This window comes from Symphalangus syndactylus, chromosome 22 (assembly GCF_028878055.3).
Source record: "Symphalangus syndactylus isolate Jambi chromosome 22, NHGRI_mSymSyn1-v2.1_pri, whole genome shotgun sequence".
NCBI classification, from domain to species: Eukaryota; Metazoa; Chordata; class Mammalia; order Primates; family Hylobatidae; genus Symphalangus; species Symphalangus syndactylus.
The window spans coordinates 39108601-39125491 of NC_072444.2; the positions used below are offsets into that span (position 1 = coordinate 39108601).

At 36.1% G+C, this 16891-nt stretch overlaps 1 protein-coding gene across 1 annotated transcript; it reads right to left on the reverse strand.

Moving 5' to 3' along the window:
- Positions 1 to 15031: 15031 nt before the first annotated feature.
- Positions 15032 to 15979, reverse strand: LOC129472140 (olfactory receptor 4K3-like). Its single transcript, XM_055261561.1, has one exon. The coding sequence runs from the start codon at positions 15977 to 15979 to the stop codon at positions 15032 to 15034; it is 948 nt and encodes a 315-aa protein (XP_055117536.1).
- Positions 15980 to 16891: the final 912 nt, after the last annotated feature.

Consider the following 16891-nt stretch of genomic DNA (forward strand, 5'->3'; position numbering starts at 1 on the left):
CATAAAATTAAAGCATGAAGTAAGACATTTCATCTGACTAATAAAGCCCTAAAGCTGGAGAATAAATATCTAATCTCTACCGGGGAATTTTTGGTAGTAGAATTCATTTGGGGGGAATCAGTTAAGCCCTGAACTGTGCCCTCAAAGCCTTACTCATGGAGCCTAGTTAAAATTTCTGCATAAATACAGCATGTCAGATTAGCCATTCTTCCAACATGTTACACATGCCAGTATCTGAATGTGGCTCTCACATTTGCAGTACCCTTGACTCTTCCTCAGACTGCAGTTTAGGTGACTCACTCTAGAGCCCTTGTCATGAAAGAAGGAAGATGAGTCAGAGGTACAAAGAGAAGACATTGGAGGTAGAATGAGAGGAAAAATGGATGTAGTCAAATAAATAATTAGCTATTAATAAATTCACAATTTTGAGTCCCCCTTTTTTCTCATCCACTACTCCATACAATCCACTAAATAGTCCTCTTATTTTAAAAATATATATTGACTTAATTTATGTCTCTTCATCTCTGCTGCCATCTCGCTAGACAAGGCATTCTCTACTGCATAGTAGTACCACCTCACAGTATACTATTATAGGATAGTACATAGAGTACTGCTTAGTCAATACCATTGCAACGGCCTGCGAGTTGCCCTCTCTACTTTTCTCCTCATGGTTTCACATCTTCATTCTTCACATAACAGCAAGAAGTATTTCCAAAACATAAATGTGAGCACGAGGAACAGTGGAGCAAAGGTTGAGTTCTTCATCTGTATATCATATACTCTCAAGAGGTCTATGAATAGAATCCAGGAGGTCTGGGAACCTAGGTGAAAAAAATCACACATATGTTTTTTACTAATATCTAATTGACATGTAACATTAATTATGAATGTAATCAGTATTATCAGTACTTGTGATAATGTCATCACAAATATATTTATGTAATAAAAAGCTGTTGCAGAAATCTCAAGATTGTTAAAGATCACTATTTCATTTTATTTTTTAACTTTTAAGTTTCAGAGGTACAAGTGCAGGTTTGTTACACAAGTAAACTTGTGTCATGGGGGTTTTCTGCACAGGTGACTTCATCACCCAGGTATTAAGCCTACTAATCATTAGTTATTTTTCCTGATCCTCTCACTCCTCCTACCCTCCTCCCTCTGAAAGGCCTCAGTGTCTGTTGTTCTTCTTTGTGTCCATGTGTACTTAATGTTTAGCTCTTACTTATACATGAGAACATGCAGTATTTGGTCTTCTGTTTCTGTGTTAGTTAGCTAAGGATAATGACTTCCAGCTCCATCTATGTCCTGGCAAAGGACATGATCTCATTCTTTTTATGGCTGCATAGTGTTCCATGGTGTATGTGTACTACATTTTATTTATCCAGTCTACCATTGATAGGCATGTAGGTTGATTCCATGTCCTTGATATTGTGAATAGAGCTGCAATGAACATATACATGCATAGGTATTCATAATAGAATAATTTATATCGCTTTAGGTATACACCCAGTAATGGGATTGCTGGGTTAAATGGTATTTCTCTCTTTAGGTCTTTTTGAGGAATTGCCACACTGTCTTCCACAATGGCTGAACTAATTTACACCCCCTCCAACAGTGTGTTAGTGTTCCCTTTTCTCTACAACCTCGACAACATCTGTTATTTTTTGACTCTTTAGTAACAACCATTCTGACTGCTATGAGATGGTATCTCATTGTGGTTTTTACTTACATTTCTCTAATAATCAGTGATGCTGAATTTTTTATTTTATTTTATTGTTACTATACTTTAATTTTTAGGGTGCATGTTTAAAATATGATTATTGGCTGCATGTATGTCTTCTTTTGAAAATTGTTCATGTCCTTTGCTCACTTTTTAACGGGTTGTTATTTTCTTGTAAATTTGTTTAAGTTCCTTATAGATGACGGATATTAGACCTTTGTGAGATGCATAATTTGAAAAAATTTTCTCCTCTTCTGTAGGTTGTGTGTTTACTCTGTTGATAGTTTCTTTTGCTGTGCAGAAGCTCTTTGGTTTAATTAGATCTCATTCATCAATTTTTGCTTTTGTTGTAATTGCTTTTGGCATTTTCGTCATGAAATCTTTTCCCGTGCCTATGCCCTGAATGGTGTTGCCTGGGTTGTCTACCAGGGATTTTATAGTTTTGGGTTTTACATTTAAGTCTTTTAACCATCTTGAGTTAATTTTTGTATATGGTATAAAGAAGGAGTTCAGTTTCAATCTGCTGCATATGGCTAGCCAGTTATCCCAACACCATTTATTGAATAGAGAATTCGTTTTCCATTGCTTGTTTTTGTCAGGTTTGTCAAATATCAGATAGTTGCAGGTGTGTGGTCTTATTTCTGGGTTCTCTATTCTGTTTCATTAGTCTATGTGTCTATTTTTGTACCAGTACCAAACTGTTTTGGTTACTGTAGCCCTGTAATATAGTTTGAATTCAGGGAGCGTGATGTCTTCACCTTTGTTACTTTTGCTTAGGATTGCCTTGATTATTCAGTCTCTTTTATGGTTCTATATGAATTTTAAAATAGTTTTCTCTAGTTCTGTGAAGAATATCAATGGTAGTCTGATGGAAATAGCACTGTATCTATAAATTGCGTTGGGCAGTATGGCCCTTTTAATGATATTGATTCTTCCTATCCATGAGCATGGAGTATTTTTCCATTTGTTTGTGTCATCTCTGGTTTCTTTGAGCAGTGTTTTGTAGTTCTCCTTGTAGAAATATTTCACTTCCTTAGTTAGCTTTATTCCTAGGTATTTTATTCTTTTTGTGACAATTGCGAATGGAATTTCATTCCTGATTTGGCTCTCAGCTTGACTGTTGTTCACGTATAGGAATACGAGTGATTTCTGAACATTGATTTTGTATCCCAAGACTTTGCTAAAGTTGTTTATCAGCTTAAGAATCTTTTGGGCTGAGACTATGAGGTTTTCCAGATACAGGATCATGTCATCTGCAAATAGGGATAGTTTGACTTCCTCTCTTCCTATCTGAATGCCCTGTATTTCTTTCCCTTGCCTAATTGCCCTGGCCAGAACTTCCAATACTATGTTGAATAGGAGTGGTAAGAGAGGGCATAATTGTCTTGTGCCAGTTTTCAAGTGGAATGCTTCCAGCTTTTGCCCACTCAGTATAATGTTGGCTGTGGGTTTGTCATATATGGCTCTTAATATTTTGAGGTATGTTCCTTCAAAGTCTAGTCTGTTGAGTGTTTTTACCATGAAGGGATGCTGACTTTTATTGAAAGCCTTTTCTGCATCTATTGAGATAGTCATGTTGTTTTTGTTTTTATTTCTGTTTATAGATCATTACTATTTTAAAATTGGTTTAGCTATTAGATTGTCACTAGATCTTATTCAGTATGTTCAGAAAGCACTTGTATTACTATATCACAATTGAAAAAATATTTGAATACTACAGTTTAGTATAATTGATTTTCTTTGTGTTCTTATATTCTTAAGTTTAATTTATTTTTAATTGACAATAATTCTACATATTTATGTGGCACATAGTGATGTCATACATAAAACATGTAGAGATCAGATCAGGGTAGTTAGCATACCCATCATTTCAAACATTTATCATTTTTTGTTGGGTATATTTGATATCTTTTCTTCTAGCTATTTGAAAATATAAAAAATATTATTTTTGGCTATAGTCATCCTACAGTTCTATAAAACATAAGAGCTTATGTCTCTAATCTAGCTGTCATTTTGTGTCCTTTAACAAATATCTCCCTTTCTCCTTTTTTCTCTACATTTTTCAGCCTCTAGTAATCTCTATTCTGCTTTTTCCTTCTGTAAGATCAACTTTTTTTTTCTTTTCTTTTTTTTTTTTTTTGAGACGGAGTCTCGCCCTGTTGCCTAGGCTGGAGTGCAATAGCACGATCTCTGCTCACTGCAACCTCCGCCTCTGGGGTTCAAGCAATTCTCCTGCCTCAGCCTCCCAGAATAGCTGGGAATACAGGAACCCACAACCATGCCTGGCTAATTTTTGTATTTTTAGTAGAGACAGGGTTTCGCCATGTCGGCCAGGCTGGTTTCAAATTCCTGACAGGCGATCCGCCTGCTTCGGCCTCCCAAAGTGCTGTGATTTACAGGTGTGAGCCACTGCTCCTGGCCAAGATTAACTTTTTAAAATTTCCACATAAGAATGAGAACATGTGATGAACAGCTATTTGTTCCTGCTTTATTTCACTTAACATGATGTACCCCAATCCCATACATGTTGTTGCAAATGACATGATTTCATTATTTTTATAGCTGAGTAATATTCCATTGTATATATGTACTGCATTAAAAAAATCTCTTCATCTGCTGTCAGACACGGGTTGATTCCATGTCTTGATTATTGTGAGTAGTGCTGCAATAAGTATGAGGCTACCGATGTCTCTTTGGTATATTGATTTTCTTTCCTTTGGATAAATGCCCAGTAGTGGGATGGATGGATCATATGGTAGTTCTATTCGTAGTTTTTGTTTTGTTTTGTTTTTAAAAGGAAACTCTGTATCGTTCTTCATAGTGGCTGTGCTAGTTTATATTCCCACCAATAGCATATAACAGTTCTCTTTTCTGGCTCACGCCTGTAATCCCAGCACTTTGGGAGGCCAAAACGGGAGGATCGCGAGGTCAGGAGATTGAGATCATCCTGGCTAACACAGTGAAACCCTGTCTCTACAAAAAATACAAAAAATTATCCGAGCATGGTGGTGGGCGCCTGTAGTCCCAGCTACTTGGGAGGCTGAGGCAGGAGAATAGTGTGAACCTGGCGGGCAGAGCCTGCAGTGAGCCGAGATCGCAACACTGCACTCCAGCCTGGGCGACAAAGCGAGACTCCGTCTCAAAAAAAAAAAGCGTTCTCTTTTCTCCACATCCTCACCAGAATTTATTATTTTGTCTTTTTGATAATAGCCATCCTAACTGGGGTGAGACAACCTATCATTGTGGTTTTGATTTGCACTTTCCTGATGATAAGTGATGTTGAGCATTTTTCCATGTATTTATTGGCCATTTGTAAGTCCCTGTGTATTTTATCTTATGTGTGCAAGATATTATTCTGAGAAGGGTTCAGACTTCACCAAACTTCCAAAGGGACATATGATGCATTTGTATATGCACACACAAACACACACAAAGAGCTAGGAACCCCTGGAGTGGAGATGGAGAGCACCATAATTGAAACTGGATTGCCTGATTTGAATCTAGCTTTTCACCATTTACCAGGTTTGTGGCTTGGGGAATTAGCTTCTCCATTCTAATTTTCTCATCATCTTGTAAGCAGAGTTTGTAAGTTAGCATGCTGCAAGCCACAACTGTCCTCTATTCCCAACATGTTTTGTGTTCCCTCAATTTATAAAGAAATCAAGTTAATTACCAAAATTATATAGTGGAAAATTTCACAAATACAGATTTATTTATTTTCATGAAAAATGAAACAAGTAAATACAAGCCTGCCAATATTTGCCCAGAATTCCAAGTTGGAGCTGAGCTTTTAGATCAAATTACAACCAGAGACCTCATCTCTCTGTTTTGTTTTGCACCAGGCCACTCCATTCATATATATTACACCAGCAATTCTGCCTATATGAATAGAGCAGCCTGGTGCAAAACAGAACACGCCCTTTCTACTACCATACCTACAACTTTTTTTTGCATCTCTAACTCTCACTTTACTGTAATCCAGCCTTGTTCCTAGCCTTTCATGCCTTACTCTCAACAAACATAGCATTTGTTGAATCACTAGGAATATAATGTTCTTACAAATTAATCCTATATGAGACATTAGGTCAAGCAGGGTTATAGAATCTGTTATACTTCTATCCTCTTCTTGTTTTATACCTCTCTCCCTTTGTGTCCTGATTCGTTTTCTGTTTGCCCTCTAGCACAAATCTGTTTTCAGTCATTGGCATTTCATCATACATTGAAGAGCTATGCTAGCTCTTCCAAGGACATGTCTAATTCCAAGAGGATGGCATTTTTCTCTACATGAAGTATCTCTGAATTAGTTAGTAAGGAGGAGATGACTGTCATAAGTTGGATTTTCTGCCTTTTAGGCTCCTCTCAGTAAAGATAATCCAGGAAATGTTTTTTTGGCCCTTTTTACATGTCAGAATTTGTGAGATGTACTGAGGAAACAGAAATGATAATACAACTTTCCTATCCTTGAAGAGATTATATTCTAACAAGAGGGAAGATAATTGTCATGGTATAAATTTGCATGTAGTGATATGGGAACCTAGGAAAAGGCAAGTCTAAACGTCCCTGGCAAAGTCAGAGTAAGCTTGGAGATCAGAGGTAGTGCTGAATTTGAGATCTGGATGACAGGTTGGAGTAAAATAAGCCAGGAAGGGAAGAGCATGGACAAAGGCAGAGGAGCATAAAATGCCCAATGAATTCAGGAGCTACATTTGGTTTACTATTCCTGGAGCACAAGATATTAAGTTAGTAGTAGTGGAAAGAGAATCTGTGCTGATAGGAGGTGGTCAGAGCCATGGATGCTGCTATAATAAAGACATTAGGCCTATTGTAGAGGTAATGGGGAAGCATTGATTAAGTGGGGGCAGACTACCAGCAGCTGCTTAACTTTTGTCCAGTTTCTGCTGTGAGAACTTTTTACAGACTTCTCGGGTGATTTGCTGAGGAAGTTTTATCTTATTTTTCTCTGTAGTGGATAAAAGGGTGCCAAACATACAGTCTGCACTTAAAGACTATATTGGAGCTACAGAAGAAAAGTTATCCTTGTTCTTCTTGTCTCTTTCCACCCCTCCTGTATAACTTTGAATTTGCTTGTTTGACCAACATACTGAGACTTGGCTTATGTGGAGTTATTTGGACTATTAGCCTAGTAATTTCCAGACTGAAGTCTCTCTTTTCCCTCTTATTACCTTCTTTCCTCATCACCTTATGTCTTGAAGCAACTTCTCAGAGTCTCTCTACCTCCCATACTCTGAAATGACCTTATCGGTGTATAGAAATCTGTTCCTCTGCATTGCAATTCTTGCATTTTCACTGATGTGGCAGTTGGTGGAAGTCTAGACATTAAGATGATAGAACACCTGGAGGGGAGCAGGAAGGACTGCCGAAGAGATCTAGATATCCCTCATGAGGGAGGCACTGCTCAGCACCTGTTTTCCCAGGTGTGAAGTATTCTGACTTGACATTAGTTTTGACAATTTTCATCCACTATTGATGAATATCATATATTTATTTATTCTCAAATATTTATTACTAAAAGTTTATAATGTGATGGGCATTATTTTATGGATTACAGAAAAAATAGCAATGAGGCTGGGAAATAGAAAGCAACAAATTAGTACAATGTAGGATTCTGCCTATCTCCTCAGCCCTATTTTGCATTTTTCTCCCCCTTGAACACTAACTTCCCTTGTCTTCTAGTGTGCCAGGCTCCATGCTGTTGGGGCCTTTTCCAAATGCTATTATATCTATGTAATGATATCCATTTGCTTAACCTGCCCATGTCCTGTACATGTACCCTCAGGACTAAACCTTGATGGAATTTCTCCAAGAAGACTTCCAATGTCCACAGCAACCGGGGAAGGTTCCGGCATTATATGTTCTTTCGCTATTCTATACATGTTCCTAATAGTGCACAGCATAATTATAATTAGAAATGATTATGCTATTCTTTATTGAATACCTTTATATTCCCCCTCTAGACTGGAATTCCTTGTGGGTAGAGCGAAATACATCATATTTACGCTCTATTGCCAACAAGTAACAGAATGCCTGGCATACACAGATACTCGTGCACTTGTTGAAATATTAAATGAGCTGCAATGATAGAAGTATCTGCAGGTTAGTTTTGGAATATACAGGAGGGATTGGCCAATTATGACAGGTATAAAGGAAGGTTAATTGATGTAACAGAATGTGGTGATAGTCTAGTAGAATCTTAAAATAGGATCTTAGGACAGCAAGGTTGAGGGGAGAACATTCTAGGCAAAAGGAAGAGCATATGCAAAATGTGGAGGGTAAAACAACATGATGTGTTCTGAGAAGTGGAACTCATCCATCAGTTTAGAAGAAAAAGATGCTGGTTAGGAGACTGGTAAGATACGAAGCTAAAGATTTAGGCATTTAGATAGACATTAAACTACTTATAAAGGCAATTTTCTATTTATAAATGTGCATACCTTTTGAAATAAAATCTTATTACTGAGGATTTATTCTATGAATACGTCTGGATACTTAAGAAATGGTATATGTTCACTATTACTTATTGTGGCACTATAATAAAATAAATAGGAGAGAACTTCATTACCTATCAGTAAGATACAAATTAAATAAATTATCCATAGAGTGAAATAACATGAAATGGTAAAAATAATTAGAACTCTCTGTACTGATATTAAAAGCTTCCATACTATTGAGTAAACAAAAAAATAAGTTCAGATATGTAAAATGAATACTCACTTTAAATGATAAGAGGCAAAATGTATTAATCTGTATTTGAATCTGCTTGTACTTGGTTAAAGAAACCACAGATATGGTAATAAAAATTAAATAAAATTAATAAAGTAGATTCAGATGCGTGTGTGTTTGTGCATGTGTATGCATACATGCAAGGGAAACTGGAGAGTTAAGAGCAGGGATGGAAAGCACACTTTCAATTTTATATATTTTGATATTCTGATTTTTTCTTTTTTATTATATTACCTTATTTTTATTTTAGTATTATATCATGCATCAGTTTTATCTTATCAAGGTTGATATACACCCTTTCTTTAGAGAATTTCTTATCAATATCTTTTTTATTTAAACAGTTACATTTTTAATTATGAACATGACAATTTCAGCAAAAATAATGTACCAACTTTGTGCCAGTGGTAGTGAAGGATGCAAAGGAAGGCAAAATCTAGTGCTCTGGAGAATCGTCCAATTTAGTCAGGAAGACATGCAGCACATACCTAGGTGTAAGTGTTAAGTGTTTTACCATAGATCTACAACATTCACGACATAATCTCAGCTACACAGGCAATGGGAACACCTTAAGTATTGTCAGGTAAAATAATAAGAAAATGTAAGTGATATTTTAGAAGTCAGTTATGCTCACTACCTGGGTGATGAGATCATTTATACCTCAAACTTCAGCATCATGCAATATACCCATGAAACAAACCTGTACGTGTACCCTCTGAATATAACGTAAAAGTTGAATTTTTTTGTACATATTATGGGGTACATGTGATGTTTTGATACAGACATACAATGTGTAATGATCAAACCTGGGTAACTGAGGCATCCATAACCTCAAGCATTTATCATTTCTTTGTGTTAGGAGCATTCAAGTTCAACTCTTTTAGTTATTTTTAAATATACAGTAAATTATTGTTAATTATAGTCACCCTATTGTGCTACCGAATACTAGACCTTATTCCTTCTGTCTAACTGTATCTTTGTACCCATTAGCCATATCCTCTTTATCTCTCCCTCCCCACTACGCTTTCCAGCCACCAGTAGCCATCATTCTATTCTCTCCATGAGTTCAATTTTTTTAGCTCCCAAATATGAGTGAGAACTTGTGATATTTGTGTAAGTCAGCTTAATAGACAGCTTCTGAACAGCTTGACTAAAGAAACATACATTGTATTTTTTTCTTTTTTTTTCTAACTAATGTTGGTGAGGATGTGGATAAAAGGGAACCCTTGTATTCTCTTGGTAGGAATGTAAACTGGTACAGCCACTATGGAGAACATTACGGAGGTTCCTTAAAAAACTAAAAATACTACTACTATATAATCCGGCAATCTCATTCCTGGGCTTATATCCAAAAGAAAGGAAATCAGTACATTGAAGAGAATCTGCTCTCTCATGTTTATTTCAGCACTATTCACAATAACCAAATATGGAATCAACCAAAGTGTCTATCAATGGACGAATGGATAATTAAACTGTGGTGCACATACACAGTGAAATATTTTTCAGCTATACACATGATGAAATCCTGTTATTTGCAAAAGCATGGGTGGAACTGGAGGACATCATGTTAAGTGAAGTAAATCAGGCATGAAAAGACAACTATCACATGTTCTCATATTTCTCACTCATATCTCAGCTAAAAAAAAATTGAACTCATGGAGAGAGAAAGTAGAATGATGGCTACTGGAACTAGGAAGGGTAGTGGGGAGGGAGATATAAAGAGGATATGATTAATGGGTACAAAAATACAGTCAGACAGAAGGAATAAGGTCTAGTATTCAGTAGCGCAATAGGGTGACTATAGTTAACTATAATTTATTGTGTATTTAAAAATAACTGAAAGAGTTGAACTGGAATGCTCCTAACACAAAGAAATGATAAACGATTGAGGTTATAGATGCCTCAGTGACCCAGATTTGATCATTACACATTGTATGCCTGTATCAAAACATCACGTGTACCCTATAAATATATACAACTATTATGTATTCATTGTACTTAAAACAGTACTATGATTTTTGAAACATGGGAACATGTTATCTATTAAAAACATACTGGAAATATAAAATGGAAGCAAGGAAGGAGGGAAGGAAGGAAGAAAGGAAAGCAAGTCCAGATTAAATCCTGGATACATAATTTATCAGTGGTACAATGTTAGTTAAGTCACTTAAACTTTTCTCAATTTTTCCATGTCCAAAATAATAATAATAATAACAGTAATAATAATATATACCTCATACAATGTTAAGAATTCAATTAATGTTTAACATACATACTTAATTACAACATATTCATTAATATATAATTAAGCATCTCTGGCAGAGTGTGATGCATATTGAATATGATATGTTACATATTAGTACAGTTTAATTTCCATCCTGAAGAGGATTGTTGTCTTGCCTCAGAGGCTTCTCAGGGCATTTCCTCTCAAAGCTCAGTGTCATTAACAGACACATGGTGATTAACCAGGTTCACCAGAACCACTTGAGGGATATAAAATCAGGGGCTCATTTCCTACAGACTCCGAACTCACAGAACAGTGATTTCCTACTCAATTAACACACTTTTCATGGCCATGATACAGAATGTGTAACACATCTCTTAATATGTTTGCTTTTCTCTGTGTTAGAAAACTAGGGGTGATTAGCATTAACATAAAAGCAAACACTAGAAAATATCTCTCTGCATCCCTCCTTTTCTGTAGAACCTTGGTAGGTAAAGGCCTGGTAACTGGGTTTCTGAGGACCACAGATACCAGGTGTGGTTCCATCTATTTTTATGGTCTTTCATATATTAATAGAAATCCCATCAGCTTCTCTTTCCCTTACTTCCTCACTGCTCTTTTCCTATTAGGGATCCTCTCAGTCACCCTCCCAGAAATCAGCTTTTAGGAAGTTTTATATGTGAACTACCACTGGACAAAATGAATTGGAAGGCAGGAATCCTACACACAAGAATATTAGAGCTTGAAAGGACCTCAGAGAAGATTTAATCACATCAGTGACTTGCAGAAGGTCCCATAGCTAATGACAGAATTTGACAGGAACATTTGATAATCTCTGAAATTCTTTTCACTTCAACATTTCTATGATTACTATATTATATACTCAAAAAGTAATGGAATATTAATAAGGAAAATATAAAAAGACATTTATTTAGAAAAAGATAATTACTGTACTTCAAAAGTGTAACAAGTCACCATGTTAACTGTTCACTGAATCAAACACTATAGCAGATACTAAAACCAAAGCAAAACAAAACAAATTTGCCAACAATTGAACAACAATAACAAAACAATAAAAACAAGAAAGGGAAAAGTCCACTCTCAAAATGCTTATCAACTATAAGAAGAAATAATACAGTCTTAAGAATTGTTTAGGTAACAATATATTTCAATGCATAAAATCAATGATGTAAGACATATTAGCTCTGAAAAAAATAAAGACAGAGAGGTCAATAAAAGAATTGAAAAAGATTCCCTGAAGAGATGGGGCTTAGATTAAACCTTGAAGGGTGACGTTATAAAACTGCATTGTATTTTAGTGCTAAAACCATTGAAAATTTTGAAAGAAATATTGTAAAATTATTTTAAAAATAGATTTTCTGGAAGAAGAGTGGGACAAAATTATAACTGACCAGAAAAAAACGGCATATCAAACGCATTCTTTCTTTGTCAAGTTTCCTATAGTGAAGTTTCACAAATCCCTGACCACATCTTATATGGAAGAGCACTTTGCTGATTACCATCTCACCTTCTAAGATGAGCAGGGGAAAGTAGTTGTTTAAGTAGCGGCAATGTATTTGCTGTGGGGAGAGAAGTATGACTAAAGGAACTTTTATGCCAGGAATGAAGTTTGGTGCGGAGGTCTCAGTGTTTGAAGCTCATCCAGTTTGAGACAAATCTCGATTTTCTTTGTGCATGTATATATATTGAATTTTTTGCACTATGGGAAGTGTTTTTACATCTCTCTACATTTACTCCTGGTTTCATTTATTAGACCATAATTAGAAATCAACTTCTAAAATCATGTAAACTCAATGGAGGTCAATGGAGAACAGAAAAATCTAGTCAATTAAAAAAATAAAAAGTGAAGAAATAAATTAAATGACTCTACAGAACCACACTTCAGACAGCTTTGATTAGGCCAACAACTCTTGGAGTTTAAGACGTAGCATCTTGAAATTAGACTCAATAGTCCCTTAAAGTGTTTGCTAGGTATGTCTTTAACAATGAACCCTGGGCACTCAGTGTTAGGTTTTCTGTGACTATGATAATCAAAGATTAAAGAGCATGCTGAGATAAGTGATTGTCAGTAGACAATATGAGGCAGGGAAAGAGAGGACTCCATCAATGGATGGATTAGAATGGGAACTGGAATACTCTTTTACTCAAATTTTCTTAGGTTGGTGATTATATCACCTATCTGTATTTTTTCTTTAGGGTTAATTTCCTAGGTTGCTTTCCTAAGGCTTAGAACAGATGGCTTTATTTTACAGCATATGCACACTTTAATATAATGGAAACCATGATATTTATTTGGTTATAATTCTGGTAATGTATATATTAATATGCTGAACAGGCCCACAAAATTCATAGCCTGATAAAGAAACAACTATATTATATTCTCAACGTCAATCAGCCAACCATCGACTATTGACTAAAACAAAATATGAGCAACCCAACTTAAGAGATTTGGTCTTATTACAAGGGCTGAGAAGGACAGGTTTATAATGTTCCGAGAGCCATATAAATAAAGAACATTATTACTATATTTTGTTTAACCTTTATTCATTATTAGATCTCTCCAGTAATCATTAAACACATTCATAAATTGAATTGGCGGTACTTCATCACAAGAAACACATTTAAGATTATGTCTTTTTAACTATGCCAACTTCCTTAACTTTTACAGCAATTTTAAACAAGTGAGGCAATTTACAGTTGGTACAGGCTCAATATAAACCCATAGAAACTACTGGGTCAGTATAGTAAGCTGCATATTCATTTCTTTATCATTGATAAATTATCTATCCACCTATATTGCCATATGTATATATATGTATCCACCCATCCATCAACTTATTAATCTATCTGCCCATATACTCACCTATTGGCTATCTTATCTATTTGACTCCTTAAAATCTATCCATCAGTCATCTAAATATCCATCTGTATTTATTTATACTCAGGCTAAGGAAATATTACTGAGAATATTATGTAAATTTTGACAATTCTAGGGAATTGGCTAATTATTAGTGATTACAATAGTTCAGTTTTATACATTAAACATTTCTTTTACATGTAGCTCTCAGAATGACAATGATCAAAATGCTCTTGGAGATAATCTGGCCCTAGTTCAATAGAGAGGGAAAGGAAGAGAGAGGGAGTGAAAGAGAGACAGAGCATCTTTTATGCTAGATTCTTTCATTGAATAGCTTAGTTGGGAAAGTAACATCATTCCCTGGTTCTCAATTTCATCATCTGTAAAATAAATAGATTTGACTGGATGATTTGTATTTTCTAAAAGCTCCACTTATTGGATATATATGTTGAGGAACCTGTTTAATGAAGTCCTTACATCAAATACTGTGTTTAACCATAGGGAGAATGGCTCAGATCCTTTAAACCCCACTATTTACAATGTGGCTTTGGATTAAAAAATGGTACAGTAAACATCATGACACCAAAACAATTTGTTAGTGCTTAGGAAATAAATATCTATATTTGTGAGCGAATGATGTAGATTTTGTCTCTAATTAGCATGATTTTGAAAAACCTAGTGTATCATTGGGTCTTACTTTTATCTTTGTAGAACAGGGCTGTGGATGAGATTTGTTGTACAGTACTCTAGATTCCTTTTAATCAGTTGATAGATGATAGATAGATAGATGATAGATAGATAGATAGATAGATGATAGATAGATAGATAGATAGATAGATAGATAGATAGATAGATAGATATGATAGATAGACATAGATATAGATATGACTATAAGAATTTGCATGGAGTTTCCTATACTGTTTTAAAACTATGGAGTCCACTCTAGGGAACATAGGGACTAAAGATAAGTAAGATACATTCCTAATATTTTTACTTACCAAAAACCCTCTATTGCCTTCTGAATTTTGAGCTACAAAAAACCCACATTCATTAGTATCTTGTCAGCAATAAACATTCTATTGCTACTTTAGTGTATAGGGTACTATACTAGGTGCTGGTGCTTTTATATTTGTCTTTTTTCTTAGAGAGTATTGCTAGAGATAGGGAGGAAATCTACTCTTTCTTAAAACGTGAAAGTCTCAAAGGAAATTATATTCAAATCTAAAAAAATAAATATTTGATATTGTTGGTCCTTTCACATAAAACATTAAGTATACATTTTATAATGCTCTACAGTAAATGTCATGTTGTGTAAGAAACAATTAATATGACCAGAACTTCATGACTGAGGTTGGTTATAGAAACAGTTCTACCACGAACTAATTGATTTCTTGCAATAGTATCAATATGTTGGCCAATTGAATGAGGGGGATAAATGCTGACGAAGTATTTTATTTTCCTATGAGGAAAATTAAGAAGTATGATCAGTCTTCCTAGATTTAAATATATGGCTGCTTAGTTTCCTCATTGAATACTTGACATCTTTATTCCTAAGGGTATAGATCACTGGATTCAAGAGGGGAGTGAATATGGTATAAAACACTGAGAGTACTTTGTCTATTGGGAAATTTGTGAAAGGCCACACATAGATGAAAATGCATGGGCCAAAGAAAAGGGTCACAACAGTAAAGTGGGCACTGCACATGGAGAGGGCTTTGGAGGATCCACCAGAGGAATGCTGCCGAACAGTGACCAGGATGATAGTGTAGGAGATCACCAAGAGGGTGAAGCACACCAGGGCAATCATGCCACTGGTTGAGATCATGAACACCCCCAGAATATATGTGTCAACACAAGCGAGTTTAATCACCAAAGGGAGGTCACAAAAGAAACTGTCTACTTCATTGGGTCCACAGAAGGGCAGATTCACTGTAAATGCTAACTGACTCAGAGCATGGAAGATGCCGACAATCCAGGAAAGCATCACAAGCCCAACACACATTCTCCGGCTCATGATTGTTAGGTAACGTAGAGGCTTACAGATAGCCACATACCTATCAAAGGACATGGAGATCAGCAGTACAATCTCAGCACCCCCTAAGAGATGTAGGAAGAATATCTGGCTCATGCAGCCTTCAAAAGAGATGGCTTTGTGTTCACTAAGGAAGCCTGTAATCACTTTGGGGGTGGCAAATGAGGCCAGGGACATGTCAATGAAGGAGAGATTGCCCAGCAGAAAGTACGTGGGGGAATGAAGGTGTGGCTGTGATGCGTTGGTGACCACAATAAGAAGGTTCCCCAGCACAGTGGCTGCATAGACTATGGAGAAAAGCAGGAAGTAGAAAATCTGGAGTTCGAAAGAGCTGGACAGACCCTGTAGTATGAATTCAGTTACCACAGACTGACTGCTCCAGGCCATTTGCTCTGATTTCTGGAAGGACTCTAGCATTTCCATTTGGGAAGAGAACTAGGAAAAAATACAGCAATCAAACTCAAAGTGGGATTTTTGCATGGACTAATTGAGTGGCAGCCCACCATCAGATAGTTCCCTATTGTCTCTTTTCCGGACTCACAGTGGCCAAATATTTTTCCCAATAGCCTTTTTAGGTATTTCAAATGATTCAATTAAATATCTTTTTTTTTATGACTTAGCATTTGTTTTACAAGTAAAATACAAATATTCATAAAATAACTAAAAATTAATGGTTTCAAATATTTACTCCTCAGTTTGTGAAATACTTTTTAAATTTCACAGCTTGCTGACAGCAGGCTTTTGTAAGAAAAGGGAATGAAAACCTTTTTCAAACATCATGAAGGGTGAAAGATGGATAAGGAATATTTGAGGATCAAAGCTTATTATTAGTGGGAACACAATAGTGGGAAGGGTGTGGGCACTGGTCTCTTGCAGTGGCTAGGAAAAAGGAATCAAACATGAGGGGAGGAAAATGACTACAGAGATACATCATCTGTTTCAATTTTCTGATGGAGATTGTCTAGAATAAAAGTGAAATGTCCGGGCGCGGTGGCTCATACCTGTAATCCCAGCACTTTGGGAGGCCGAGGCATGCAGATTACGAGGTCAGTAGTTCGAGACAAGCCTGACCAACATGGTGAAACCCCGTCTCTACTAAAAATACAAAAATTAGCCGGGTATGGTGGCACGCACCTGTAATCCCAGCTACTCAGGAGGCTGAGGCAGGAGAATCGCTTGAACCCGGGAGGCAGAGGTTGCAGTGAGCCGAGATCGTGCCACCGCACTCCAGCCTGGGTGACAGAGTGAGACTCCGCCTCAAAAAAAAAAAAGTGAAATCACCTCTAATTATTTGTTCTT

Excerpts from the sequence above, each read along its gene's own strand:
- LOC129472140 (XM_055261561.1), bottom strand. The coding sequence starts at position 15,979 with ATGGCCTGGAGCAGTCAGTCTGTGGTAACTGAATTCATACTACAGGGT.